This window comes from Pomacea canaliculata, linkage group LG7, assembly GCF_003073045.1.
Source record: "Pomacea canaliculata isolate SZHN2017 linkage group LG7, ASM307304v1, whole genome shotgun sequence".
In the NCBI taxonomy this organism is placed as follows: Eukaryota; Metazoa; Mollusca; class Gastropoda; order Architaenioglossa; family Ampullariidae; genus Pomacea; species Pomacea canaliculata.
In genome coordinates, this window is record NC_037596.1 from 28,537,406 (window position 1) to 28,565,205 (window position 27,800).

Here is a 27,800-nt window from a genome sequence, read left to right on the forward strand (position 1 = left end):
ATCCAATTACGTCACTTTTTTGCGTCATAAAATGACGTCGGGTTCTGACGCGAAACCACGACGCAATCAACACTCTTAAATTCAAGGCAATAATCTTTAACAAAATGAAAGACAGGGGCAACAACCTCCTGTCCCTAATAAACTGGTCCCTGACAATATTTTAAAGATAATAAAAAGTAATGATAACTGGTGGTTGATTTTAGAGTGAATTATCTGACTATCATTTGAGGGACCAAGGCTTCGGTAAGCAAGACCATCAGCCTGACCTCTTAGTTTTTGGTTCATTTAAAATAAAAGCGGACGCAGGCTACTTAATCCTTTATTTTACATGTACCATTTGTATGAGTCGGCCTTAAGTTTGTCTATTTATTATAACTCTATAAGATGCATTATGACACCATCTTGTGGAGCGATCATGCGAGACTACATGCATGTGTGTCTGTGTGGTGTGAGTTAGATACATGAAGTAAGTAATTATGAGAATTTGATGCCTACTGAGAGAGAGAGAGAGAGAGAGAGAGAGAGAGAGAGAGAGAGAGAGAGAGAGAGAGAGAGAGAGAGAGAGTCTTTCTAAAATCATGACTGTACATGGTCACTAAAACGATTTAAGATTCAATGGAATGTGTTTTGCTTTATTGGAAAAAGCCTGATCGAGGCGATCTTCACAAGTCTGACAACGCGGATGTTGGTGTCCTTATCACAGGCTTGCAGTATGGCTGGTAGGCGCCTTGTTCCCTTGCACCTAAAAACTAAATACACTGGATTTAGCTGTGCGTCACGTGTGCTGGTGTGTTCGTGTCAGAGCGTGAGAAAAATCGTAGAATGGATGCAAAGAGTAGTGGGAATATAAGGAACTGGCAAACAAGGATTTTATGAGTACATGAATTTTTTCACAAAGTAATCAAGTTGTTGGATCAAATTACAGGATTTATAAAGAAACACAAACTAATGGTTTGGAAGTTCTTGCTGTTAATATAAGCTTACAGAACAGCAATTTAAATTATCCTCCTCCTCCTCCTCCCCCTCCTTCTCCTCCTTCTCCTCCTCATCCTCCTCCTCCTCATCATCATCATCATCACAGGCAACAAAGCACAAGAACACACAACTTTACATAACTTATATGTCTTGCATGCATGTACTGCTCAACATGTTCACCTTAAACCGAATGTAGACCATCATTGCAGCCATCAAGCCACGCTCTTTTTGCACACGAAAAGTTTGCCAATGACATCATCATTGAGGTTTTCTTCCGCGTTGCCATATGCAGCTTTCATAACGCTCTCTTTGTCGAGAGTCGGGTCGGGTTTTGATGCTGTCTTCAATGCTGCTTCATCAAACAACTGCTTTGATATCTCGCATCATGAAGTCTAGAGCATATGCTCTTTGCTTCATCTTTGCTCTCTTCATCCCAAGTCTCTGTAAGTATACACTTTAGTATTTTTCTCTTCATTTTTGCTACTTAGTAAACACAGCATTCAAGCGGACTGATACTTAAAACAGTGGTTATTGTTCTTGTTTAGCGCTAGTATAATGAAAAAATTGCTTCTAGTTAATTTTGCTCAAAAAATAGTATTTGGACTAGAGATATTATTTAAAGACGTATTCAAACGTCTGTTTTGCACCATGCTATTTGTTCTATAGTTGGTCTTTAGTATTGATGAAGGTTTTTTTTGTATTAAGTGTAGCGTTATTATAAGATTTTTTCTTTCGGTATCATTCTTTAAATACATTTTATTTTAAGATGGACATGTCGCACGCTTAGCTGATGGAACATCGCCCTATAACGGCCGTCTAGAGATTTTACACAATGGAACGTGGGGCACAGTGTGTAACGACCTTTTTGGATATGATGAAGGACTAGTGGCCTGCAGAATGCTTGGATTTAAAAGGTGTCATTTGACATGCATGAAGCTGTTTTTGTTTGCAATATGCTTCCTGTTTCATATTGATAATAATCTAAATAATAATAAATAATAATAACAAGAAGCTTAAGAAGAAAAAGAAGAAGGAAAGTAATAATAACAAAAACAATAACAAAAAGAAGAAGAAGAGAAAGAAGTATCTTAGCCTCACGAGATCACAAAATAGTAACAAAGATGTACAGGGAAGAACAATGCGAGGACTCGCAGTAAAGGGCGATCACTGTAGATGTAACGATAACGACTCCAGAGAACGACGTTAATGGCATCAGGAAACTACTGGGACGATACTGAGTAATCTTCAGCATATCGAGAAAAGCCATCACATTAAACTGCAAAACGGTGATAATCACTTCAGCTTATTCAGCTCCGAGTCACTTCCCAAGCGAGTGATGTACATAAGAGTGGAGTCCAGTCAATAGGCCTAAAAAGTTCACACTTTAAAATAACATTATATACATTATACACTGTCTTTTGGAAATCAGATGAAGAAAAAGAAGCAAAACACAAGGTAAATATGAAGGTCATCAATTTTTATCCAAATCGAAGCACGACCATAAAATACAAACAAAATCAAGTACAGCTGATCCCGTCAGCCTGTTAGACAAAGGGACATAACTCTCTTTTAATAACATAATATCCATTTGGTGGAACAGAGATTTTTTGAGTTACGTATCCATAAAGTCGTGTTATATATTAGATTTTACATTATGTTGCTACTATTTTGAAGGTTTAGTTATATGTAATTTCATATGTATATAAATTCTAATGCACCTGTAAAATGCTCTTGTGATTTTTAGGGTTCTGAACTATAAGGTAGACAAATGGAAGGGTTCCGATCCAATCTTGCTGGATAATGTGCAATGTCGAGGAACGGAAAGCAGTCTGCTACAATGTCAACACGATGAATTATACAAACACAACTGCAGACATACTGAGGACGTTGGCATTGTCTGTGCCAACTGTAAGAAGCACAAGTATATAGTGTACATACCAAAACTATCACGCGACAGTCACTACACATATGTTTTATTAATAAATTCATGTATAAATCAGTGTACCATACAGATAGCTATAATTATAACAAGAACTACAGAATACTTTAGCAGTACATTAGAGGGTTACACAAAGTATGATATGAGCAGTACTTTATTAGATGAACGCTAAATGTTTAATCAGCACGGTTCTTAAATGCATCAGTAAAATTAGTAAAAAGTAAAGTATATACTGGGTTGAATAAAAGGTTTCTGTTTATAGATGGGGATGTGAGCGCACGTTTGGTCAATGGGACCTCGCCATCCAATGGTCGTCTGGAAGTTTTAATCAACGAAACGTGGTTCAGCGTGTGTGTCTCTGATTTAACTCTCGTGTCGCGAGTTGCATGCACAACACTTGGCTTCCAAAGGTGACTTTATCGTCTATTTTAAGTATTTGTCATGCATCCTTTAACATATTCAAACGCTTTTAACTGTTTCAAGTCTAGTTAATGCAATGATATACCACATCCAAAATCAGAATAGACGCAACTCCGCTAAAAGAAAGAGCATACGAAAATAACATTGACTCATTGCTTACTAAAATCCACCTTTAAATTTTATGAAAAGATATCCGTTTACACAAAACCAAAAAAGGTCTGTTTTTACCAAACCTATATGCATTAGTTTTTTTTATCTTGTATAAAAAAGGAAATATATATATATCCCATAAATTATATTACATTTAATTTACACGCATGACGTGTTTCAGTTTGTGTGTTTTTGTTTCCAATTTTGTGGTTATAAAGCACAACATAAAAATTTAACACTCACTTCAAGTTAGTGACAAAAACTTGTAAAATATATAGTCACTTTCTAATTTTTCAAATGCTGCTAAAATTACTATTATTGAATGTCTTTTGTTTCTGACAGCTCTAAATCAGCAGTATTTGTAGATCCTTCAATGTTTGGCCATGGTTCTGGTGATCTTTTAGTTCTGCTGGAGTGCAAAATCTCAGATACCGTGCTCGACCAATGTCTCTACACATTAGTTATAAGATCAGATTGTAAAGAACAACCTGATCTTGGTCTTATCTGCAGCAATCGTAAGTAAAAATCTTGTTTGGTCTTCATGTTAGCATTAGTCATAATGAACCTACCGCGCAATGGTCGATGGTCATTCGCCGACCCAGCCTTTTATTTATTTCAATATAAACACTAGTGCACTAGCTTTATTTATTGCCCTGCTCCTTGCATGAAATTAACTCAAATAAAAAGAGAAAACTATCGAATTAAAAGTTAAATGTTGAACAAGAATTTATCAATTAAATTCGAAGACATGACTTAGGCAAAAATGTTCACAATATAAGCCATAACATCTGACTTCTTAGGCAAATAGAAAAAATACATTAAATAAAGTTTGTCAGGATGATATTTTATGTAAAATTTTACATTCATGCTATCACGTTAAAAAAAAGAATTGTCACAGATTCTGAACAGTTACGAATGACAAGTCAAATAAGACCTGATGTAGGAATTGTGGAGATACAGCTATCAGGTGAATGGTACTCACTGTGTGTCTCGAATGAGAGAGCTGCCAGTGTCGTCTGCCGTCAACTAGGTTTACCTGAGTAAGAAAGTTTTATGCGTTTTTTGGCCAACAAATACATACATCACGTTATTTTTAATACCATTAACATGACAGACTAATAAAATATTTTCAACTGTTTTAATAAATTGCGTCAAAAGTTTACAATATAAAATAACAAAAATATATTTCACTTTTCCACTTCAGATTATTTGCAGTACCTTTACAGAGGACACAACTCGGATCTTTGAAAAATCCTAAACTAAGGAGCGGCTTTGTGTGTTTGATATCACAAAACAGCATTCTTGACTGTCGTCAGAGTATAACTGAGTGCACCTCAGACTCATATTACCACGGCGTCTTTTGTAGCGACTGTGGGTATTTTTAAAAATTATTAATAAAGAAAACTTGTTTTGTTTTCAGTCATAACTTGTGTATTGTTTCAATAATAGCTAAGCTCTTATCTTAATCCAGTTTTCTCAGTTATAGAAAAACAGCAAAACATTTTTTGAGAAAAGACATTATATGACTGCTAATTAATTCGCATTAAAATCACTAATACTAATTTTTTTATGAAAGGGAAAACGTGTTAAACGTTCGCCAGTGCTTGTAGACGATGAAGTGTACATGATGCGTTCGGTCGGCTATCGCATTCCGTTTCATAACAAAGCCTCCACACAATACAGCTGTCGTGAAAGAGTGGGATAGGGCTGTAGTGTGTGTTTGCACATCTATTTCATTCTAGATATGACGTAATTTCTCTCTCTAGAAATTACGTCATAGAGAGAAATTGCGTCATTTACGCGGGTGCGGGTGGGAGCTTAAGCTCGTGGTGGCTGTGAGGCGTGATTGGTTGTGGTGTGTCAGGTGGTATGACTGGGCAACAAGACGGTTATTGAAAAGAAAGATCTAGACGACAACCTGTGCTTTTGTGCGAAAACCTGAGGGGAAGACTTCCGTGACTTTCGTGTCGCAAGTCTTTGTGTGCAGTTGTCCTTCCACCAAGCTTCAGACGAAATACCTCTGAGCGAAAAAGGACATCGTCCTCGAAGGCAAATTAAGCCACACCGTCGTCCTGGCGTGCAGGAGAGTAACTTCGTCTGATCTTCGTTCGTAACGGCTAGCTGAGCTTCTGTTTCAAACCACGGAGAAAGGACATCTCCCTAGATCTGAGCTAAGCCTCACCGTCGTACCTGTACGTAAGCCAGAGCAACTTTGTTCGACCTAACAACAACTCAACAAGTTGCTCGGCCACCGGATCGTGCGGTGTTCCACGCGGAGGTCGTCAGGACTACTGCGACCTTTTTGAGGTTGCACCTTCTTCATACTCCTCTCGTCGCGCACCAGTCAACAGAAGACCGAAGTCTGGAACAATATTTCTTCTGTGGCGCGGCGAGAGAAATCTCCATACGACGCTAGCCAGTGGGCAATACCAGTGACCGTTGTGTGTGTGTGTGTCCTGCGAGACAGTCCCTACACAACCAAAGCTTGACACAGCTAAGTGGCGTATGCGTAAGGAGTGTATGGGGAGAGTGTGTGAGCAGAGAGGTGTGTGATAATTAATTTTAAGGTTAGATCTGGCTCACTCGCTATCTGGACCAGGAGTAAGGGAAACATTTAGATACCGGGACGACCTTTAGAACGAGTTAGGGTAGAGAAACATGTAGTATATAAACCTTCCTGTTCTTGTGTATTCTTTCTTTGTCGTTTGGCAATAATAATTAACGTTCTTTTAACACCCTAAATTGCCTTGTGTTTTCATTGGGGTATGCGTGCTTGGGGGCTCGAGCTAACTAAAAGTTGATAATTAATAAGCAATTTAGTGTGGTAGCACGCGGTAAGTGTCGACGGGATTTGGTGGGGGTATAGACGGTGTGTTGAACCGGTAATAGAAATCGTACCCCCTACCAAATCTACGGACCTCGCCCCAGGTTTGCGACATATACAGCAAATAAGTTTTATGGGAAATATTATAAAGATTAAAAAATTATTCTACTCACATGTAAGATTTAATACGTTCTAAAATTAGCAATTGGTGAAACATTAATTCAAATTTTTTTTATTCGCATATATATGTATAATTTATGCTGATGCTTTTAAAGTGCAAAGTGTGAATTTTTTGGGTTTGTTAACAGCAAGTTCACTTTTTATCCATTTAATTGGAATCAAGTACCCTTTAATGGAGGGAACAAATGCTACTCTAATATGTGCAAACGAACATTGGCCTTTACTTTTCAATTACACGTGGCCAGAAAATGCAGGAGGTTTTCCTCATGGAAACGAACTGATAATTGACAAAATAACCAAAGAAAACAACGGAAACCAAGTCAGATGCCAGGCCACCACACGTGATGGTGCACTTGTACAGAGCGACACCCTAGAGCTTCTTGTTTACTGTAAGTATATAACTTCTCTTTCATAATGCGTCAGCTAAACATCTACTCAACCGTTTTTTTACCTGGTTTTAGGTCAAACATTAATCTATTCAGGAAGACCACAATAAGTATTATTATACAAAATCCCTATTTCTATTTTGTTTTAAAAGTTGTGGGTCAAATTTGCTTATCCATAGATAGATAACAAAGTTAAAAAGTGCACTTAATATTATAAAGGTATATAAACGTGATAAACTGCTCACATGTTATTTTTGCAGATTACCCAGTTATCAGAATAATAATGCTTGACAGGGGAAACAAGACGTTGGGAGTTTTGTCTAATGACTCTGAGGTCACTCGGGGTCATCATGTGACGTTTCGGTGTGAAGCTGACAGCAATCCTCATCCTTCTTCTATCACGTGGTCTGGCAGAGTAAACAGTACTACTAAGAATTTGCAGATCATAGCGGCTGACCAAAAGAAACATAGTGGCATCTACACCTGTTCTGTGGTCACTCAAGTCATAAATAATGATGAACGTCTACCATTGGCGACATCTTACACGATTAATGTCGTTGTTACAGGTATTCTCCACTGAATGAGAAAAAGCATATTTCTATTGTAATCATAACAACATGCAAATAGACATCGTTTATAAAATATCATTGTCACAGTTTTTGAACAGTGATTCATTAAAATAGTCGTTTTGTCTTCCCAGTTTTATCAAATGCTTTAATAAACCTGGCACACCCCTCAGAAAAAAAGTTATTAGGTATGGGTAACTGCGCCTATAGGTAACGAATAATTTTTCTGCAACTGCTTGGATTTGGAAGCCAATAATAACTAGTCAAATTGGTTTTGTTTGTTTTGTTGTTGTTGTTGTTGTTGTTGTTGTTGTTGTTGTTTACAACAATTTGTACATTTCAAATATCCACTAAGACAACAATTAAAAATTTAACACATCACATTTTAAATATTCAGGTTTACATTCTAAAGTGTTGAGTTTAAATTAAATAATGTTCTCTAGGACTAAAGAAATTTTGCTATAACAAAATAATTTGTGATTTCAGATGAAACATTCGCCTGGGCCGGAGTAAGGCGTGTCAGACACGATATGGTCGTGTAGAACTACTACTACATGGACGTGAATGAGGGGAGTTTGTTGTGTGACTACGCAAGCGACACTTTTGCTAAATCGTCTGCAGACAGCTTGATATCGCGTCCGTGAGATTACTTTTTCACACTTTTACATAGGGGAAATTTTTCTTTGTATGACCATCATAATTGAAAACCTAGAAACAAGTTTGCCATTCCTAGCATCCATCAATATCTTAACTTTACCACTACTACCGAGTAGCACGATAGTGAGCATGAACAGCAACTATTCACACTTACATAACAAATTATCATTACTGTCAATCAGGTCAGTAAACCCAACCTGAAAACAAAGGCACGGCATTATCGCAATTTAGGGACAGTATAATCACACTCCACTTTAAAAATGACGCGCAGAAGCCACTCTACAACAAACAAAGCCATTGCCAAATAGTGAGAAGACTTCTTGACTACACATGTCACTACCTTTAACACCCCCACCCCAAAGGTGTTAAAAGTAACTTATGTCCACCCCACTGCCTCTTGCTTACAGACTTAGTGTTCACATGTTTTCTTCATTTCAAGCGTGTTAGACATCGGAATGCTTATTGGTAAGTTGCTTGTAGTTTACTCTCAACTAAATTCCTTTGACATGTTTAATAGTTAAATACCTAAATTTGGAGATAAAACTACTTAACCTAAACATAATTTATACACTTTCAGAAGTAACGACATCCACATATTTATGTAAGATAGTGACAATTTTTTTTTTATTTCTGTTCCAGACTGGAAAAATGCCTTTAAAACTGTTTCGGCATTGCTGTTTGTCCAAAGCAACAAAAGAGATGTCGTGATTGTTGACTACAGATGTACAGGAAATGAGACAAATATTTTGAGTGCGACAAGATGGTATATGACGAACAGCAGTAGCCACGCCACACAGAAGAACTTGGTGTCATCTGTACCAATGGTCAGTATTCACCAATATCATTTTAAACAGAAAAAGATTAGTAGACTACATATGGTAAGCAAAGAGGCACATGTGTGAAATACACTAATACTAACACGAAAAACAGAAAAGAATTAAATCGAAAATAAAAAAAAATATATGCATATATGGTATTTCCTTTCAAAGTATATGTAACAAATTTTGAACTTTAAAATCTAATACACCTCTATATGAATTACAGTATAAATATTTATAATTAATAAGGTGGATATTGTATGTAAAAATTATATACTCCATCAAATATTGTTTGAATTTGTTTCAGTTACTACTTCCCTTTACATCACCGTGGAAACAAACATGGAAACTATTGCCTATCCACCATTGGAGGGAACAAATATATAGTCTAAAATGTCGAGAAGACTGGGTTAGATGGAGCCAGAAGCTTTATACTACACCTTGGACAGTAGAGACTGCAGGTGGTCCAGTCTTCTGGGAAATTGTACTTATTCTTTGACAACCACACTTGACCACTGCCCAAAAATGGGACGAGTACGATGTTTCATCTAAACCGATAACGAAACCTTACTGATTGTGTCTAGTGTCTCCCTGGTACTGCAGGTTTACTGTAAGTATATAATTAAACATCAAAAGAAATAAATCTATACATTTCTGATTTTACTTTGTATTTTATTGGTTTTAGATATATTTAACTAGATCTTAAGTAATTTATCCTTAATTTCTTCTATATAAATGTTACACAGTTGTTTTAAAATTAGTTTAAGTTTAAAATATGCTTTTCGTCTGAAACTTGTCTTTTGATGATTTTCCAACGAGAAAGGCATGTCAAGGTGTGACTGTACATTTTTTAAATGTTACCAAATTATGCACTTTAATTCACATTTTTTTTCAGACAAGCCAGTCATCATAATCAGCTCTAACGTTAACACCTGCAATCCTCAGAGGTCGCCATCGGGAGTGTGTGCTGTAAGTCGGGGTCACAATATTACAATTGTATGCAAGTCGCAGAGCAACCCACCCCCTGGTAATACAACATGGTCTGGACAAGTCCGCAGTCGTACTGAGGAGTTGCAGCTCGTATCCGCTGAACCCATGATACACGATGGTCACTACGAATGCGCGGTGCAGACCGAAGCACTAGCTGGGGATGACCGTCTTCCTCTGTCATCATCTTACCAGTTTGACATCGTTGTCCAAGGTAACAAAAAAAAACAGCTTTAACTTTTTATTTATTTATTAGAAGGTAATAAATAATTTCAAAATGCATGGAAAACAGTTTCGCTTTTGTAACAAATTTCAAGTAATACATGCTAAGGATTCACAAATATATGTATAGTAATATGTAAACGTTTATGCCTTTTTAGTTGAAAATAATTATTCCGTGTTCTTTACTTTACGGTGCCAGTGCAAATTTTTGTGGTTTATCTACACGCCTGTGAGACATAATTAGGGTATGCAGGCAAGGCAGGAGATCCTATATAGTTATACAACGTGTCATAAAGTCCTAATAAAGCAGCATAACACATTAACAAAAAATGTTTTTGAAGTAAACATTTGAGTACTACTGCTACTACTACTAATGATGATGATGTTAATAATACTACTACTACTAATACTATTAATACTACTACTACTAATAATAACAACAACAATAACAATGGAAGACACATCAAGAACCAGTGCCCTATTTTTTCAACGCATAATGTAATAAAATCTTTTCTTGGTAAGTAGCTATGCATTAAAATGTTAATTTTACACATTGGTACCTGTTTTAAATTTTTTTAACTTCTACTTTCAGGTGCTTATTATGTTTTACGCTTTAAGTAAACTTTCATTACAACATTGACAAAGACATGTTTTAAACTATCAATAAAAGATTAATTTTTTTAACAGATTTACCAACTGTCTTGAAATTTGAACTAAATGATTTTAACAACGAGACCGTGACTGTCCTTGAGAACTCCAATGTCAACGTGCTCTGTCAGGCTAGCGGAGAACCTAAGATGGTCATCATCCGTGGCAATGGCAGAAAAGAAGTAAAAAGTCAACCTGCAGGAGATAAACAGTATAAAGAACAACAACAGGAGTTAAGATTCGTCATAGCGAGAGTTCGCTGTGATGAGTCTGGTGAATACATCTGTCATGTAAACAACCTGGTAGGAAACGACAGTAAGACTGTGAGACTGCTGGTCAAGTGTAAGTAAATCCACACATATCATACCACAACGATTTGTGTACTCAATCTATGTAAGAAATTCTTAAGACAATTAGGAAATATTTGTATAAAGTCTTTTTAATAATGACTAAAATTTAGAAAAGCATTAAATAATCACTCTGGGCTCTCTGCTGACATGTTCTCAATTATTCTATATTTATTATAATTTGCAGGTGCTCCAAGAATAGAAAGTTCGCTAAACTTTCAATACCTCAATATTCGTGACAACAAGGGGCAACTCAGTATTGAAATGACGCATAGCCACCCGTGTCGAATGTTACTTACAAGTCAACCTCTAAAGACAGGGGCTGACAATCTGATGATAGATGACAAACTACACGTGGCGTGTGTAGCCAGGAATAATACACTGCTGTGGTACCTGTAACATCAGTGTTGCTGACGTCAGCCTACGCTTATGAAGGTGTTTTATCAGGTCGTTTCGATTTCAGCAACGGTCTGGAATAGCGCCGTTTAATTTGCTGAGATTTGAGTGTCGTATTTAGTATCAAATATGGTTTTTGTTAACACACTGTAGCCCTCTTACTCACATAAACACTACATACAAGAAAACTACTCAAACTATTCACAAGTCGCACATTGTTTATTAGCAGTCTTTCCCTTCAGTCAGCGTCGATTTCAACAGGTGACAATGCCACACTCTTTCTGCGAGTTTTCTTTCTTCTATATCTTCGACAAGCTGACTGCAGGTAATAAGCAATATATCATCAAAATGTAAGTACTACTAAGTTATTTAAATTATTGATAAAAAAAGGCCCATAAGGAAACTTTTTTTATTATATTTTTTTACACAGCATAAAGTCCTAAAAATTTAAGTGACTTTATAATTAAAGTATAATTAGACAATATATAGAAATAGTTCATAAAAGTAGTATATAATGTACTATACTGTAATATGGTATATAAACTATGTTCTTGAATTTTATTTTACTAGTTTTCTTCCCATTTCCTTGGAAACAAAAAGGGCAGCCACTGCCGATTCACCACTGGAAGGAACACACATGTATAAAGTGTAAGAAGACTGGTTTACAGAAGTTAACTACACTTGACTAGATACTGCAGATTGTTGGTCTTCTGGGAAGTACTCATTCTGTGACATTTTCTTGTTATTGTTCCTATTCACCTCCAGTTGAGCAGAGGGCCACAACTACACCACGCCACCCTGTCCTTGGCGTCCCTCTCATGCCAGCTGTCTCCGCCTCCCTATGGACTGATCTTCTCCATGTATGGTTTGACAACTTAAACAGTAGTTATAACCGACAATGAGTAGGATGTTCATCTAGACATAACAAAGCCCAACCGTATTACCAGTATTACAGAGGCTGACAGTTAATCTTATTTAAATGAAAAAGTTGAGTGGCTCTAAGTTGGACATCTAGGCTGACACAATCTTATAAAAATAAACTTTAAGTACAGACACGTCAATCTTTACTGATTTAAGCGTGTTCCAGTTCAGGAAAGTACATTCACATATTTTTCTATCAATCTGTTATTAAACTGTCTAACCATAGAAAGTTATCGTTCTTTTAACGATCAAGTTTACTGTCATCGACAATTTAACAATAAAAACAGCGAGTTTCTTTCAACATTCATTACTTTGTCGTTATTAACTCACATGTAATCCAAGGTTCAGGTAGCGGTCACCTGTCAATAACAGCAATCAAATTGTCGTCACTGAAGACTTTTATCTTTTCACCACATAATCTTGTTTTAATCTGTTTATTATGACAAATAGTATATTAAGAGATTGGACACAACTCAGTGCCACTCACCTGCCATACGCTACTACTGGAACACTCCTGCTCCCACTGAGCTGTCTCCTGCTTCAAACGGTAAATATAAAATAATGTAAAATTTATGTAATTGACAAAAATACAAAAACAATACGTGTCTGGACATATGAACGAATCGTCTTTGGACATGTAAGAGAAAATGTGAGTAAAATGTTGTCATAAAAATACACCAAGACAAAGATAGCAATGATTTATAACACGTGACTCATCGGATGTCAGCCTGTCTAACAAAAACACTTCAATTTTTAGATTAACCTTCGGATTTCAACATGAAGATTCTTTTCCTCTTTGGTCTTCTTGCTGTTGTGTGTGGACAACTCTCACCTGTTTACAGGTAGTATTCAAAAGACATAAACTCGATGTTTAGCGCTACTGGTAATGGGATTAGCATTGCTGTACCAATTCTAAGTTAAAATTTAGGACAGAAAAGAAGCCTAAAAACATTAAAAGTTATGTCTTTTATGTCTTACTTAAGACTAGACTATGATAAGTTTTATTTTTTGTTTTACATTTGTAGAAGACTAGGTAAAGTGTGATCATTTAATGACTTGTTAAAATAATATGTACTACAAATTATCATCAGCGCTGATAATAAAATATCCGGATTCACGATTCACGTATAAATACTTGACAAAACAAAATTTCTTCACTTTAGCTTCGAAGACGACGATACCAGCCAAGGGGTTACCCCATTTGACCCCAACCGCTTTGTCATTATGACGCATGATGACGTGCTCAATTTTTTTAGAAAACAAGATGCTAATGGTAACCACTCAATTTTATTACTGATATGGTTATAATTTGCAAAATGTAGCTAACCGAGGAATTGTTGTAACAATACAGCTCAACATGAAATAAAAGAAATGACACTCCAAATAGGAAAGATTTCTTTTCTGACTGTTTGTTATGTTTATATGGGCCGTCGTTTGAGCTATAAAACAGATTATTTGTTCAATAGGTCAACATTTCTTTCGCAGGCGATGGTTTTGTGAGCTTTGCAGAATATAAAGCCACGAGACCTAACACAGTTCCTAAACAGATCATAAATGGTGAGTTCAGATTCTACGACAAACTGGATGGCGTGAGAGACCTAAGAATTTCTTTGGCGGCTGCTGCTGGCTACGAAAGCATTTTGGACCCTAATGGTAAGTGTAATAAATTATTTTAGTTGTTTTGGGTAAATAGTTATAAACTTTTGTGAAAATTAATTGGTAACCGCTATATTTACATTGGTTTAAAAGAACGTTTTATTGCGTAAACGTATTCATCATCTTGAATTTGATGTTTCAAAAAAACTTTATTTTTTTTTTAGGTGACGGCGTAATCTCTTATGTGGAATATGTACAGAACATGCCGCGTGTAAGGTTTTATAAGATTTTTGTTTATGAATATAATAAAAAAAATTGTATGAATCTCAAAATGTTTTAGTCGTTATGTGCTAAGTGTTTATAAATTAACCTAAAAACTTGTGATTTACACGAGGGGTGCTTAGAAAAGTTTAAACTCTAGTTTTGCATTTTTTCTTTGCAAAGTATTTATAATATTTGTACAAAACAATGCAGTGTTTTGATTTTTAAGTTAATTTTGAAAGCGTGTTATATGAATCAGTGCAATCAATACAATGTATTAAAAAAAATTTAAAGTAAATAAAAGTTACCACAATAAATAACTCAGATAACAGTGAACATTAAGATTTATTTAAGTAAATGATTTCTTGTATATATTACATTGCATAATTACTGTTTTTCTAAGTATTAGCATATGTTAAGAAAAAAGAACTACAATTCATAATAACTATTAGTTATAAATACACGAACTGGGTGTATTAACATAGGGAATAATAAAAAGTAAAACACTAATGCACAATCTCAATTATTTTATTATTTTATTTATTTATTATTTTTTTTTTTGCTTACCAGTGAGGACGGCGTGATTAAGGAGATAAATTCAACCTGTGATTGGATGAAACTGAGCTAATACTTGAAGAGATTGCAAAAATTGTTCATTGGGAGGTATTGTATCCTTTTTTTATGACACAGTCAAATGAAACATAACACTATGACAGTGATGACGATTTTTTTTCAACCACTTTTGTTGACTGTATACACTAAACTGGAACACCAAAGGAACACTGTTACCTGTTTCTGTAGAGAGAATAGCCTTTACGTATTTTTAAGTTAGTTAAGTTTACCCTTATGGTGTGTCCTTTCAATTTAAATAACAAAAGATGTTGCTTCTTCTCGGTACTACAGGTGTACGATGATGTTCTTAACAAGTACCGCATCCATCCTCTTGCGACTGAGATAACAGTTTACAACAACGCTACTATTCACTGAACACTACTGCCGTTTAAATCTGTTGTTGTAATATACAACAAGAGTAACGATACGATATTATGACTTCCAGGCGCATGTTTGTGATGTTTCTAATGTTAAAAAGTGATTATAAAGTCTCTGCAAGACACAAAATTGTGAACGAGTCTGGCTAAAAGGGAAACAATTGAGATGAAAGCGTGTGACAAAGTACACCGACAGTCGTAAAGTAGCCACTTAAACTTTTATGGACCGCGACACAAATGGAAAATAGCGATATAAAATGATTAGTACGTTATTTTATATAGCTCTATAACTATCTGTCTGTCTGTCTTTCTTTCAGTGGATTATACACACACAATTAAGAGATTAATTAAAATAACTTTAATTAAGTCTTGTCATTCCCTATATTCCCTTAAGATATATTTAGTAGATGGATACCTATAAGGGGATTGAACTACTTAACGTCAATGAAATGAGACAATTATTTTCAAGCACAACAAGATGGTATACAGAAACAGTAACTGATGCCATACATAAGAAGCTGGGTCATCTGCAGCAAAATTCAGCATTCAGCAGTATCATTGAACACAGAAGAATAATGTTTTCTATCTGGTGGGGAAAGTAGCGCATGTGTGAAGTAAATGAACCCGAAGAATACAAAAAAGGTTATATCTGGCGATTAGTATCGAAGTGGTATGGTATTGACTATCTTCTAATGCAGGGGTGGGCAATTAATTTTTCCCAAGGGGCCGCATGAGAAATTGGGATGGTTTTAGAGGGCCGAAACTATCATAGTTAAGGAGCAACGATCAGTTTTACCCCAATACTGTATTATAGCGGCACAGGTACATATACTGGCGGGCGGTCCAGCGGCGGCCGTCAGAGACAGGAGGCGGACCGGATCCGGCCCGCGGGCCGGCCTTTGCCCAGGTCTGTTCTAATGTCAAAAAGTTGTATGAATAAATGCAGACCTCTCAGTGCCATACCCAAAGCTAAGTCTAAGTACATGAGTATTAAGTTGTTTATAAATATTGAAACAGTGTTTTAAAATTAAACATGTTGGGTGAAAATTTAAGATATGATAAATTTATGTTGAATAATGAAAAACTGCCAGACTTGAAAGAAAGACTAATATCAAATAGGCACAGCAATATTTTTAGAAAGGCTTAGTAATAGCTAACGATGTTAATTTGGCCTTGTGCAAATTTAACAAAGGTTTAGAATCAGCCGATTATTTTTATTAAAAAATCTGTATAATATAAAAATTTCAAGAATAAGGCATGGTTTGATCCAGAATGTAACGAAAGCAGAAATCTTGAAAAACTGATTGAAACACAGATTTATGTTATGGACTGAAGAAAAGGACCTTGTGGGTAAAGAACAAACTGGTTTTAGAAAGGAATTGATATTTACCAAGTTCCAATTTCAGAAGAAATGTCTTTTAAACGGGTAAAATACATTAAAAACAAAAGCTAAGCAAAAAAAAAATAAAATAAAAAAATAAAAAACACAAGAAAAATCATAGCTAAACCTTAATTGGAAAAGACAGCTTCAGTTTCCCACTCGTAAACTAATTGTCACCTGCTGTGCTTTATGACAAATATAGACAAATAAAGAGATGGCTGGCTTATTTTTCTTAGTTTTTTTAGCATCTACCTTAATCTTTGTGAGGCATGCTGATACACACAAATATGTAGAACCATCTTTAGAAACTGCAGAAGGTGAGACGATGTTAATTGTATTATTGTTTACAGATTTCATCCACATCACTGGTACTACCTTTTTTTATACAAAAGTTACAAAAGGTGTGTTGGTGGTAAGCACAAAAATGTCTTTTGACATATTCTTGCTTTGTACACCCAAACCCCGTCCTTTGTTATTTAGCATGTCTGTGTTCGTCATAAGTCATAATAAAGCTACATTTAACTCCACCGACATGTTTTCAGCCTTTACATACATTCTATTCAGTAGAAATAGGAACATATAATGATAAACACATACACAGTGCACCTTATCTGTAATCAAAATAATTCTATTTAGCTAGCTGTCTGTCTGTGTATGAGATTATATTATTATTGATAATTAGAACCTCACCCTGTGAAACAGCAAACTTTTGAGAAAAAGTGACAGATGACGTCTTCTTAAACAAAATTAATATTCCACTTGTGTTCAGATCATTGATGCAATTACTTCGGCTAATACGCAGTTGATTTTACTTTGTATGGCCATACACAGCAACATCGTCATGAACGGCCAGAAACTGGAGGAGCTCAACAGCTTCAAGTATTTGGGTGCCACCCTGACTAGAGATGTTGCTGTACAGCAGAGATCCGTATCAGGATTGGTATGGCATCCGCATGTCCAGGCTGGATAGGATCTGGCGAAGCAACTCAATCACTTCAAGTACAAGCACAGGCTGTACAAGTCCCGTCGTAGTGTCAATCCTACTCTACGGCTGCGAGACTTGGACGCTGCTTGCCGCAACGGAAAAGAAGCTCCAGGCTTTGAAACAAGTGCTTGAGAAAGCTGCTCCGCATCTCGTACCGCGAAACACAAGACTGCAACGCATACGTACGGAGCATCCGTAAACCTCCTGTGGGCCCACATGACCTTCTGGCAACAGTGAAGCGGCGCAAGCTCGCTGGTTCGGTGGCACGTCACCCGCACAACACCCTGTCCAAGACGATCCCTACAAGGAACCTCGAAGGAGCCGTCGTCGTGGTCGTCCGAGAAAAGCTGGATCACAACATTAAAGAATGGACGAACGCGAGATGCCAGCCTCTCTCATCTGCTCAAGACAGGAACCGGGTGGAAAATTCTGTCTGTTGCTGCTGCCGGACGGTCCCCCCTACGCCCGGACCGGGCATGGGACTGACCTGACCTGACACATGTGTATTTCAACCTGTACAGAATATTGAATAAAATCAGTTTACAATTAAGCACACTTTAATTAAATATCACATCCAGACAATATTAGTAAAACTTGGAACAATTGTTGCTTTAGGGATTTAGATGTTAAACACTATTTTGTTCCTATTAATTTTTTTGCTTTATGTCAAGTATGAACTATAATGAAACAATGCATAAGCAGAAAACTTCTTTTAATAACAAGTCTGACTTTAGAAAACACCACAAGTCACAAAACACAAACACTAAATACGCGGACCAATATGGACATTACAGACTCCCAAATGACTCAACCAGACAACAAGACAACAAGATTTTAACTTTCCAATAAGTTTCTAAAAGATAAAAAATGGTCTCTTTGTTTCTAGAAGGAGGACGGTAGATATAGTAAGACTGCAGTAAATCTTTAGATAGAGTAAATTTATGAAATACATGATCAAACAAGTTGTTAGTTTAATTTGATTTTTTTTTATTTTAGCAGTAAAATTTTCTAAAGCTGAGCAAGAAATGAAACTCGAAGCACAAAACACTTCATTTGGTAAACACAATATTGTGCATTTTTGACAAAGAAGGATGTAAGATGTGAAAATAACTAATATACATTTATACCATTTTCTCTTAAAGTCAACTATTACTAAGAATGTCGTCGAGAATATTTGTAAACATTTTTATGTTGAAGAGTTTAACTTCTCCATTCTATTTAGTGCTGTATTTGTAAACTTTATCGACATGCATTTATTTTTAATAAATCTTTATGTCGAGTATCCTCTCCTTATTATGCTCCCGTTTTTTCTAACTTAATTAACCATCTACACACCTGGCGATTAAGCAGCCTGACATATTATATTATTAAAAACATTTCAATTAACGATTGTTTCGCCCAGTAGGGTATTAGCAATATTACAAAAGCTGACAGTCCATTTATTAGAATGAAAAAGTTGCGTTGCCTTAAGTTTGACCTCTGGGCTTACAAGCATTCTTATAAAAAGTAAACAAATTTAAGAACAAACCAGTCTTTATATACTGATTTAAATGTGTTTCAGTTAACGAAAATACATTTATGCATTTATTTATCATTGTTTTCTAAAACTTTAAACATAAAAAAGTTATTGTTCTTTTAACAACTTAACAAAAAAACAGCGAGGTCGTCATAACATTTATTAGTTGGCGTGTATTAATTTACAGGTAATCCAAGGTTCAGATAGCGGTCAGTTGTCAATAACATTAAACCATTCATGATCATTGAAGATTTTTATCTTTCAACCACCTAATCTTGTATTAATGAGTTTATCATTACAAAGAGTATATAAAGAGATTGGACACCAATTCTTGCCATTCACCTGCCATACTATACCACTGGAACACTCCTGCTCCAGCTGAGCTGCCTCCTGCTGCAAACGGTAAATACAAAATAATGCAATATTTATGTAATCAACAAAAGTCCAAACACAATGTGAACATGCGAGTGAAAATGAGTAAAATGTTGATTTGTTGAAATTTCTCATATAGGAAAGTATTGCAATGATTTATAACACTTGACACATCTGTTGTCACTCTGTCTAGCATTTACACTTGAATTGTTAGATAAACCTTTGAATTTCAACATGAAGATCCTCATCCTCTTCGGTCTTCTTGCTGTTGCCTTTGGACTACGCTCACCTTACTTCAGGTAGCTTTCATAGACCTACATAAACTCAATGCTTATCGCTTCTGGTAGTGTGGTTGGCATGATTTATCAATTCCAACCTAAATTTTATGAAAGAAACAAGGTTAAAATCATTAAAAGGTAAAAACTGTAACACTACACAATCATCTAATTTCTGTAATTTATTGTTTTTTTGTTTAAGATTCGGTAGTGTGATAATCATTCGATTTCTCGTTAAAATGTTATGCAAACTGGAATTAAAATTATGACAACAATCACAACTGAAAAATATATCTCAAGATTAACGATAGCATGTCTAAACTTTTGACAAGGATTGTTTGTTCCAGCTACGAACCCGAAGCTCTTCGCCAAGGGTTTTATGCAGTTGACCTTAACCACAATGGAATTTTGACTCGTGATGAGTTGCTCGAAGTTATGAGAAAGCAAGATGCTAATGGTAACCAATCCTTTGTACTTACGAAATTGTTATGTTTCTGCAAAATGTAGCTAATGGTTGTAACAATACAAGTGAACAATTAGTAAAATCCGTGAAACTACAAATAGGAAAGCTTTGCTTTGTTTACACGGGCCATCTTTAATACGGCAGTTTTAATATCAATTAATTTTTGAGGAGGTCAACTGTGCTCATTTTTTTTGTCGCAGGTGATGGTTTTCTGAGCTATGAAGAATTTAAACTTTCTTAACCCATTAAAACTCCTGTAAGGATCGTCAAAGGACAGTTCCAGTACTACGACAAACTGGATGGCGCAAGCGATGGCAGATATTCTTTTTCGGGTGCAGATCGAATGATAAATATCTTGGACACTAATAGTAAGTGTATCGAATCATATTAGTTATTTCTTGGGCGAAAATGTATAACCTGTTGTGAAAATTAAGTAGCAGCTATTACATTGCTTCAAATCCCGTTTTTTCTGCTTACACGTATCGATCATCTTAGCTGTCATGTTTCCAAACAAAATGTGTTTCTGAATTTTCAGAGGACGGCGGAGTCACAGTTGACGAATTTGTGCAGAACATTCCGCATGTAAGGTCTTAACAGATTTTCTTAATGAATATAATGCATAGCTGTAGGAGCTGAGTGTTTGTAAATTACCATGAGAATTCATGATTTAAAGGTTTTTTAGAAGAGTTCAAACTCTAGTCTTATCATGTTCTCTTTTGAAAGGTAATTATAATACTTGTATAATAAACAGTACAGTAACCTTAATTTTTAATGTAATTAGTTAAAGTTTGTTCTGAGAATCAATGCAGTGAGTACAATTTGATTTAAAAAAATTAAAGTAAATAAATGTTACCATAATAAATAGCGCAAATAACACATTGAACATTACAATGTAATTTTAGTAATTTAATTGTTTGTATAATAGTCTTGAAGATAAATAATGTGCATGCTATATAGTAGAGTATGTTATAAAATTGAACAACATTAAATAATAAAAACTTGTAATTCATTAGTAAATACGTTTGTCTTGTGAGACTCAGGGAATGATACACAGTGAAACATAAAGGCGCAATCTCACTTATTTTCTTTTCATTTTTCCAGGTTCTAGACGATATGACTAAGGAGATAGATGCCTTAGTTGTGGTTGGCTAAGCCATTAGTTGAAAGAGATTGCAACTAGCGGTTGATTTCGAGGTATTGTGTCTTTTGCTTTTAATGACACAGTAAAGCGAATTCTGACACTATGTCAATGATGACAATTTTTCCACCCATTGACACTATATACACAAAGCGTGGAACACCAGACCGACCACTTTACCTGTTGTCAGTAGAGAGAATAATCTTTACTTACTTTTTAAGTTAGTAAAAGTTTTCCCTTAAGGTGTGTCCTTTCAATTTAAATAAGATGTTATTTTTTTCTGTACAGACAGGTGTACGATGCTGTTCTTAACTTGGACCATCATTCCATCTTGCCGACATAGTTTTGAACAGTTTACAAGAAGCTACTATTAACAAACACTACAGGCCTGAGCAGTTTAATCTGTTTCTGTAATACACAAGAAAGAGGATACGATGCTATGACTTCCAGGCGTATGTTTGTAATTTTTCTAGTGTACTAAACTGATTAAAAATTTCCTGAAGAAACAAACTTGTGTAGGAGTCTTGCTGAAAGGGAAACAACTGAGATGAAAGCGTGTGACGGTGTTTATGCCCCTTTGGCCACGTTCGACATTTAGTAGCACAGTATCTACACTGACAATTTTATAGTCGCCTTACACTTTACCGGACAAGTACACTAATAAAATTTACTTTCTTTTTTACAAAAACGATATCCGACACAAGTCAGTTTATGTACTTATCTGCTTACCCAGGCTTGGTAGTAGTAGAGTAGAAGAGAGATCAAATAGGTAATGACTATGTTGTGCATCGTGATAAAGGTTGTCTGTGGCTCTAGTCATACATTGAAGGACAGTGTGTCTAACTGAGAAGATACTAATCCTACGACAGCAGGGAAAAAAATCCCTGCAAAAAAAACAAAAAAAAAAACAACAACAACAACAACAAACAAACAAACAAACAAACAAACAAACAAACAAACAAACAAACAAAAAGGAAAAAAAAATCGAAATATTTTTGAATAACTTTAGAAGAATTGTGGGTTAGTTTGTGTTGTTTATCTATGGATGTTTCTCTACACATGTAGGTGTTCAAGCGCTCGTGTGCGTTTTCGTGTGCATGTGTGTGTGTGTGTGTGCGTGCGACTACATGACTGTTGTAATAAGGGGTACCTGGTGTCCTATGAGCATGACGAGTCATTGATCATACTTCCATTTCAAGATCAGCATAAGCCTCTCCAGTTCCTTTTTCTCGAATGCTTGAATTTTTATGTCCGTATCACGTATTCCTATCGAATATTTGGTAATCAGGATAAAACTTGAGAAGAAAATAAATAAACCAAGCTTAACTTTATCTGACAGATGGCCGCTTCAGGAACTTAAAAATCGTTAACATCAACGTCAGCAGTCTGTCCGTGACATTATCACAATACAACGTACCTGTGCAACCCACTGGGGCTAGACAAATAAAAAAAGTATGATAGCAAAAAGATTACTAATTTTAAGAAAGAAAAACAGGATTAAGGTTTGGTTGACCGGTCATGTGAATAAGAAGAACCAGATGTTACAGTATCACCATATCCGCGGTTTCGATTGCAGTTAAACCCTGTACTAAAATACCAACAACTATTCGAGTGGTGATGTCCACACGATGCCATTAATTATCACTTTCAAAGAATAAAATTTTTCTGGGGTGGGCGTACGTGAGCCATATAGAGAAAAAACTGTTGTCGACTGAAGTCTGCTTAGTGTACATCTTGTTTCCTTTAAAAAAATATGTTGACGTGGGAAGTAAGAGTCAACCATGGGGCTAGTTTTCGCCTTTGGCGTAAAAAAAAGTTTTAAAAATGTAAAATGCAAATAAGGAGCGTGGTAGAGAGAATTTTTACTCCAGTATAATCCTAACATAATTTTTGTAAGAAAAAAGAGTATAAAATTTGACAATGAATTTTGTAAGCCAAAGTCAATACGAGTGGTGAGTTATTACATAGATGTTTAAATAGTAGCTTTGTTTTTTCACGTGCTTAATTGTTAAAATTTCGGGATTTTCTATAACTCATATTTAAAAATCCGCATGATTTCTTTGCTCATCTTAGAAGATCACACTTTCTTCGGAAACGCAGATATATGTACACATGTCCTTTTCCTACCAAGCCACATCAACAGATTACAATTTAGAGTTACTCATTCTGTTTCCCTTGCCATATTCAAATTAAAACTTATAAAAACACTTTTTTTAGAATACAAATTATTCTGTGACCATTTTCTGACTATGTGAGTGCACTACGTGTGTCTGTATTTACCTTGGGTATGAGTGGGTGTCTGTTGTACAAATGAGCTTGTCTGTAAGTTATTATGTTGATGTGGATGTGGACAAGTCAGACACTTCTGTACAGCGCTCCAACTAAATAACTGAAAAAGCACATGAACTAGATTGTACAGATATAACTTATATTATCAACATGCATGCTAAATAGTTAGAATCTTTCATTAAAATTTTCAACGAAGGTCGTGAATATTTTTTAATAGACGTGCACACTGTGTTTGGTTTTAAATTTTAAAAAAGGAACAAAAAGAAACATTTGTGCAGGATTATTGCCACGCTGTCACTCGTACCTTGTATTCGTCTCAATAATCTCAACACAACTTCGATTTCAGATTGAGCATGCGGTCATCTATCACTATTAAATAAGAAGTCTAGTAAACATTATTTATCAAACTTAATCCTGACATACGTGTCTGGCTTTTCAGACACATACTATAAAAACTGTCCTGCAATCTTCCTCCAACACAACCAGAGCTCAAGCCAAATCTTGGTTTTACTCACGTTTCTGCAGTTTCAGGGGTAAGAAAATTTAAATTAGTAAATAAAAAGTGAAATATCTTTATTAGTATCTGCAAGTACAGATAATGAAGTCATTCTTTGCCTAAACTTTAACACAGTCAAATTAGGTATTGTGAAATGTATTAAAATGTAAAACAAAGTTTATGAACATTTTTGACACAACGAAACATTTATATCAACTTTTATACGATGATTTATAGTTCGTGACACACCTGATGTCAGCCTGTCTAACATTTCCATTTGAATTGTTAGATTAACCTTCGTCTTTCAACATGAAGATCCTCCTTCTCTTTGGTCTTCTTGCTGTTGCGTTTGGAAAACGCTCATCTTATTACAGGTAGCATTCAAAAGACTTATATCAACTCAGTGTTTAGCACTTCTGGTAATGTGATAGGAATGATTTGACCAATTCAAACCTAAACTTTAAGAAAGAAACAAGGTTAAAACCATTACAAGTAATGCTGAAACATTTTTTTGTAATTTATTGGTTTTATATATATATATATATATATTTGTAGAAGATTTGGTAGTTTGTAATCAATCATTCAATTTCTCGTTCAAATGTTATACACTAAGCAAGCTGGCATTATTATTACAACACACAGCAATGAAAAAATACCTCTGGAATAACCATAGCATGTATAAACATTTGACAATGATTCTTTGCTCCAGCTACCAACCCGAAGATATTCGCGAAGGGTTTATCGAAGCTAACCTTCAACAAGATGGCATGTTGACGCGTTATGATCTGCTTGAAATTATGAGAAAGATAGATGTTAATGGTAACCAATCCTTTTGTACTACCGAAATTGTTATATTTCTGCAACATGTAGCTAATGGTTGTAACAATACAAGTGAACAATTAATAAAATCAGTGAAACTACAAATAGCAAAGCTTTGCTTTGTTTACACGGTTCATCGTCGGAGTTTTAATAGCAATTAATTTTTGAAGAGGTCAACTGTGCTCATTTTTTTTTGGTCGCAGGTGATGGTTTTCTGAGCTATGTAGAGTATAAACTTCCTCAAGCCAGTAACTTTCCTCGAAGGATCCTCAAAGGACAGTTCCAGTATTTAGACAAACTGGATGGCGAGATCGACGGCAGAACTTCTTTCATGGCTGCAGATCGAATGATAAATATCTTGGACACTAATAGTAAGTGTAATGAATTATATTAGTGATGTCTGGGGCGAAAATGTATAACCTGTTGTGAAAATTAAGTAGCAATTATTACATTACTTGAAATAATGTTCTTTTCTGCTTAAACGTACCGATCATCTTAACTTTCATGTTTCCAAACAAAATGTGTTTCTTAATTTTCAGGGGACGGCGTAGTCAAAGTTGACGAATTTCTACAAAACATTCCGCATGTATGTTTGTAATAGATTTTCTTAATGAATATGATATATAGCTGTAGGAACCTGAAAATTATTCAGTCGTTATGTTCTGTGTTTGTAAATTAAACTGAGAATTTATGATTTCAACAAATGTTGCTTAGAAGAGTTCAGACTCCAGTTTTATCATATTTCTTTTGAAAAGTAATTATAATACTTGTATAATTAACAATACTGGATTTTTTAATTTAATTAGTTAAATGTAAAGTGCATTCTAGGAATCAGTGCAGTTAATAGAATTTGCTTTAAAAAAGCTAAAATAAATAAAAGTTACCATAAGAAATAGCGCAGATGAGATGTTTAATATTACGATGTAATTTAAGTAATTTAAGTCTTTGAATAATAGTCTTTTCATTTTTCCAGGTTCTGGACCAGATGACTAAGGAGATAGATGCCTTAGCTGAATAAGCTAATACTTGAAAGATATTGAAAGTAACTTTTAATTTCGGAGTTATTGTGTCTTTTGTTTTTTATGACAGAGTAAAACGAATTCTCACACTATGTCAATGACGACAATTTTTTCCGACCATTGAGACTGTATACACAAAACGTGGAACACCAGACCAACCACTGTTGTCTGTAGAGATAATATTCCTTACGTATTTTTAATGTTAAGAAACAGTTACCCTTAAGGTGTGTTCTTTAAATTTAAATAACAAAACATGTTCTTGTTTTCTGTACTGACAGGTGTACGATTCTTCTCTGAACTTGGACCGCCATTCATTCATGCTGACAAAGTTGTCAACAGTTTACAAGAAGCTACTATTGACAAACACTACAGGCCTCAGAATTTTCATCTGTCTTTATAATACACAACACTGAGGATACGATGCTATGATATCCAGGGATATGTTTGTAATGTTTCTAATGTACTAAACTGATTAAAAAATTTCTGCAAGAAAGAAAATTGCTTTTGTCTTAAAAAGGGAGACAACAACTGAGATGAAAGCGTGTGACGATGTTTATGCCCCTTTGGCCACTTTCTGAATTACGTACCACAGTATTTACACTGACAGTGGGATAGTAGCCTATCAAACTTTCAATTTCCTAAAACAGCTTCACAAAGCCACAGTCACGTGCCATTTGAACGAAATGATCCTTTGTTGTTTTTTTCTCAAAAGTCAATGCATGTTTTAAAAAAGTTTTGAATGTGTAAAATTTAGCCTGGTGTCTCTGCTACTCTTGAATCCTGCTTAAGAGTCAGCGATGTACACAGTCCATTGTCCCAGATTTGACAAAATCGTTCTTTGTCCTACACTGATGTGTTGACAAATCTGTTCGTAAAAACCATTGTGTAAACGGCTTCATCACCCAGAGTGACGTTAACCACACTGAGATCAAAGGTCACCAAGGCTTTTGCAGCAGGCATGGACATACACATCACGTGATATAATTTTTCAGGGTTACAAGATGTGCACTAACGGAACCATTCAACTCCCGTACGCCCACACCGGGAACATTGTATTTTTTTTAAAAAACGAGGACTAATAGCATCGTAGACACACAAGTTTTTCAATGTCTGTGAGATGGTAATTGCTGGTAATTCATTACACGGCTCAAGTACAATCGAAACCGCGGATATGGTGATACTGTAACATTTGGTCCATCTTATTCGATTTAAATTTCCTGAAGCAGTCATCCGTCAGATTAAGTTAAGCCAGTTGATATTTATTATTTGTCAGTTTTTATCCTGATTTACGGTTACTTGATACGGATACCTAATTCAAAAAAATTCTTCAATGTTTTTGTTTGTATCGAGAGAAGAGTTCAGGTTTCAATGTAGAATCGGTACTACGAGGAACTTCGTTGTAAACATGATGTATGGCTGTGCCAGACTCTGTCATTGCTGCTCGTGCTCTCGCAATCCTGTGATGCTGTTGCCGTCGTTGTAGAAGTTGCTAAAGTATTGAAAGTGAGGTCTCAACAGTGGAGCGTAGCTACGGAGACGACAGGTTTTTCACTAATTATGTTTACTAGGAAAGATTGACAATCACTTCATAAAAGACTGCCTAAGCTTTGTCGATGCTGTCGTTAACAAAACGTGGGAAGAAAACGTTTTGTTTAAGAAATGGTAAAACAGAAATTAATAGATATCGCGCCCTCCGTGAAGGGGAAACTACTATATGTTTATTTACATTAACAATGCTTTAAATGGTTTTCTATTTGTATGCTAA

General features: G+C 35.4%; 3 protein-coding genes and 1 long non-coding RNA gene across 4 annotated transcripts; all 4 read left to right on the forward strand.

Annotated features, from left to right (window-relative positions):
* Positions 1-1,269: 1,269 nt before the first annotated feature.
* On the forward strand, positions 1,270-7,454 carry LOC112567588 (scavenger receptor cysteine-rich type 1 protein M130-like). The gene is made up of 9 exons (XM_025244284.1): positions 1,270-1,418; positions 1,742-1,889; positions 2,720-2,883; positions 3,177-3,324; positions 3,827-3,999; positions 4,383-4,524; positions 4,689-4,855; positions 6,617-6,877; positions 7,135-7,454. The coding sequence occupies exons 1-9, from the start codon at positions 1,310-1,312 to the stop codon at positions 7,452-7,454; spliced, it is 1,632 nt and encodes a 543-aa protein (XP_025100069.1). The 5' UTR covers positions 1,270-1,309.
* Positions 7,455-9,458: 2,004 nt separating this feature from the next.
* Positions 9,459-11,518, forward strand: LOC112567589 (neural cell adhesion molecule 1-like). Its single transcript, XM_025244285.1, has 4 exons — positions 9,459-9,525; positions 9,811-10,116; positions 10,812-11,114; positions 11,307-11,518. Exons 2-4 carry the CDS (start codon positions 10,011-10,013, stop codon positions 11,516-11,518), a joined length of 621 nt encoding a protein of 206 aa, XP_025100070.1. The 5' UTR covers positions 9,459-9,525; positions 9,811-10,010.
* A 1,633-nt stretch (positions 11,519-13,151) lies between these two features.
* LOC112567590 lies at positions 13,152-14,921 on the forward strand. The gene is made up of 5 exons (XM_025244286.1): positions 13,152-13,278; positions 13,600-13,709; positions 13,922-14,089; positions 14,257-14,305; positions 14,864-14,921. Exons 1-5 carry the CDS (start codon positions 13,214-13,216, stop codon positions 14,919-14,921), a joined length of 450 nt encoding a protein of 149 aa, XP_025100071.1. The 5' UTR covers positions 13,152-13,213.
* Positions 14,922-20,247: 5,326 nt separating this feature from the next.
* On the forward strand, positions 20,248-21,753 carry LOC112569401. The gene is made up of 4 exons (XR_003100402.1): positions 20,248-20,268; positions 20,475-20,642; positions 20,810-20,856; positions 21,376-21,753. It is a non-coding gene; the product is annotated as an uncharacterized LOC112569401 (long non-coding RNA).
* The last annotated feature ends 6,047 nt before the right edge of the window (positions 21,754-27,800 follow it).

Coding starts and splice junctions, on each gene's coding strand:
- LOC112567588 (XM_025244284.1), top strand. CDS start 1,310: ATGCTGTCTTCAATGCTGCTTCATCAAACAACTGCTTTGATATCTCGC. Junction 2,884..3,176: donor TGGCATTGTCTGTGCCAACT/GTAAGAAGCACA, acceptor TTCTGTTTATAG/ATGGGGATGTGAGCGCACGT. Junction 3,325..3,826: donor ACAACACTTGGCTTCCAAAG/GTGACTTTATCG, acceptor TGTTTCTGACAG/CTCTAAATCAGCAGTATTTG.
- LOC112567589 (XM_025244285.1), top strand. CDS start 10,011: ATGATACACGATGGTCACTACGAATGCGCGGTGCAGACCGAAGCACTA. Junction 10,117..10,811: donor GTTTGACATCGTTGTCCAAG/GTAACAAAAAAA, acceptor TTTTTTTAACAG/ATTTACCAACTGTCTTGAAA. Junction 11,115..11,306: donor TGTGAGACTGCTGGTCAAGT/GTAAGTAAATCC, acceptor TATAATTTGCAG/GTGCTCCAAGAATAGAAAGT.
- LOC112567590 (XM_025244286.1), top strand. CDS start 13,214: ATGAAGATTCTTTTCCTCTTTGGTCTTCTTGCTGTTGTGTGTGGACAA. Junction 13,279..13,599: donor CAACTCTCACCTGTTTACAG/GTAGTATTCAAA, acceptor TCTTCACTTTAG/CTTCGAAGACGACGATACCA. Junction 13,710..13,921: donor TAGAAAACAAGATGCTAATG/GTAACCACTCAA, acceptor TTTCTTTCGCAG/GCGATGGTTTTGTGAGCTTT.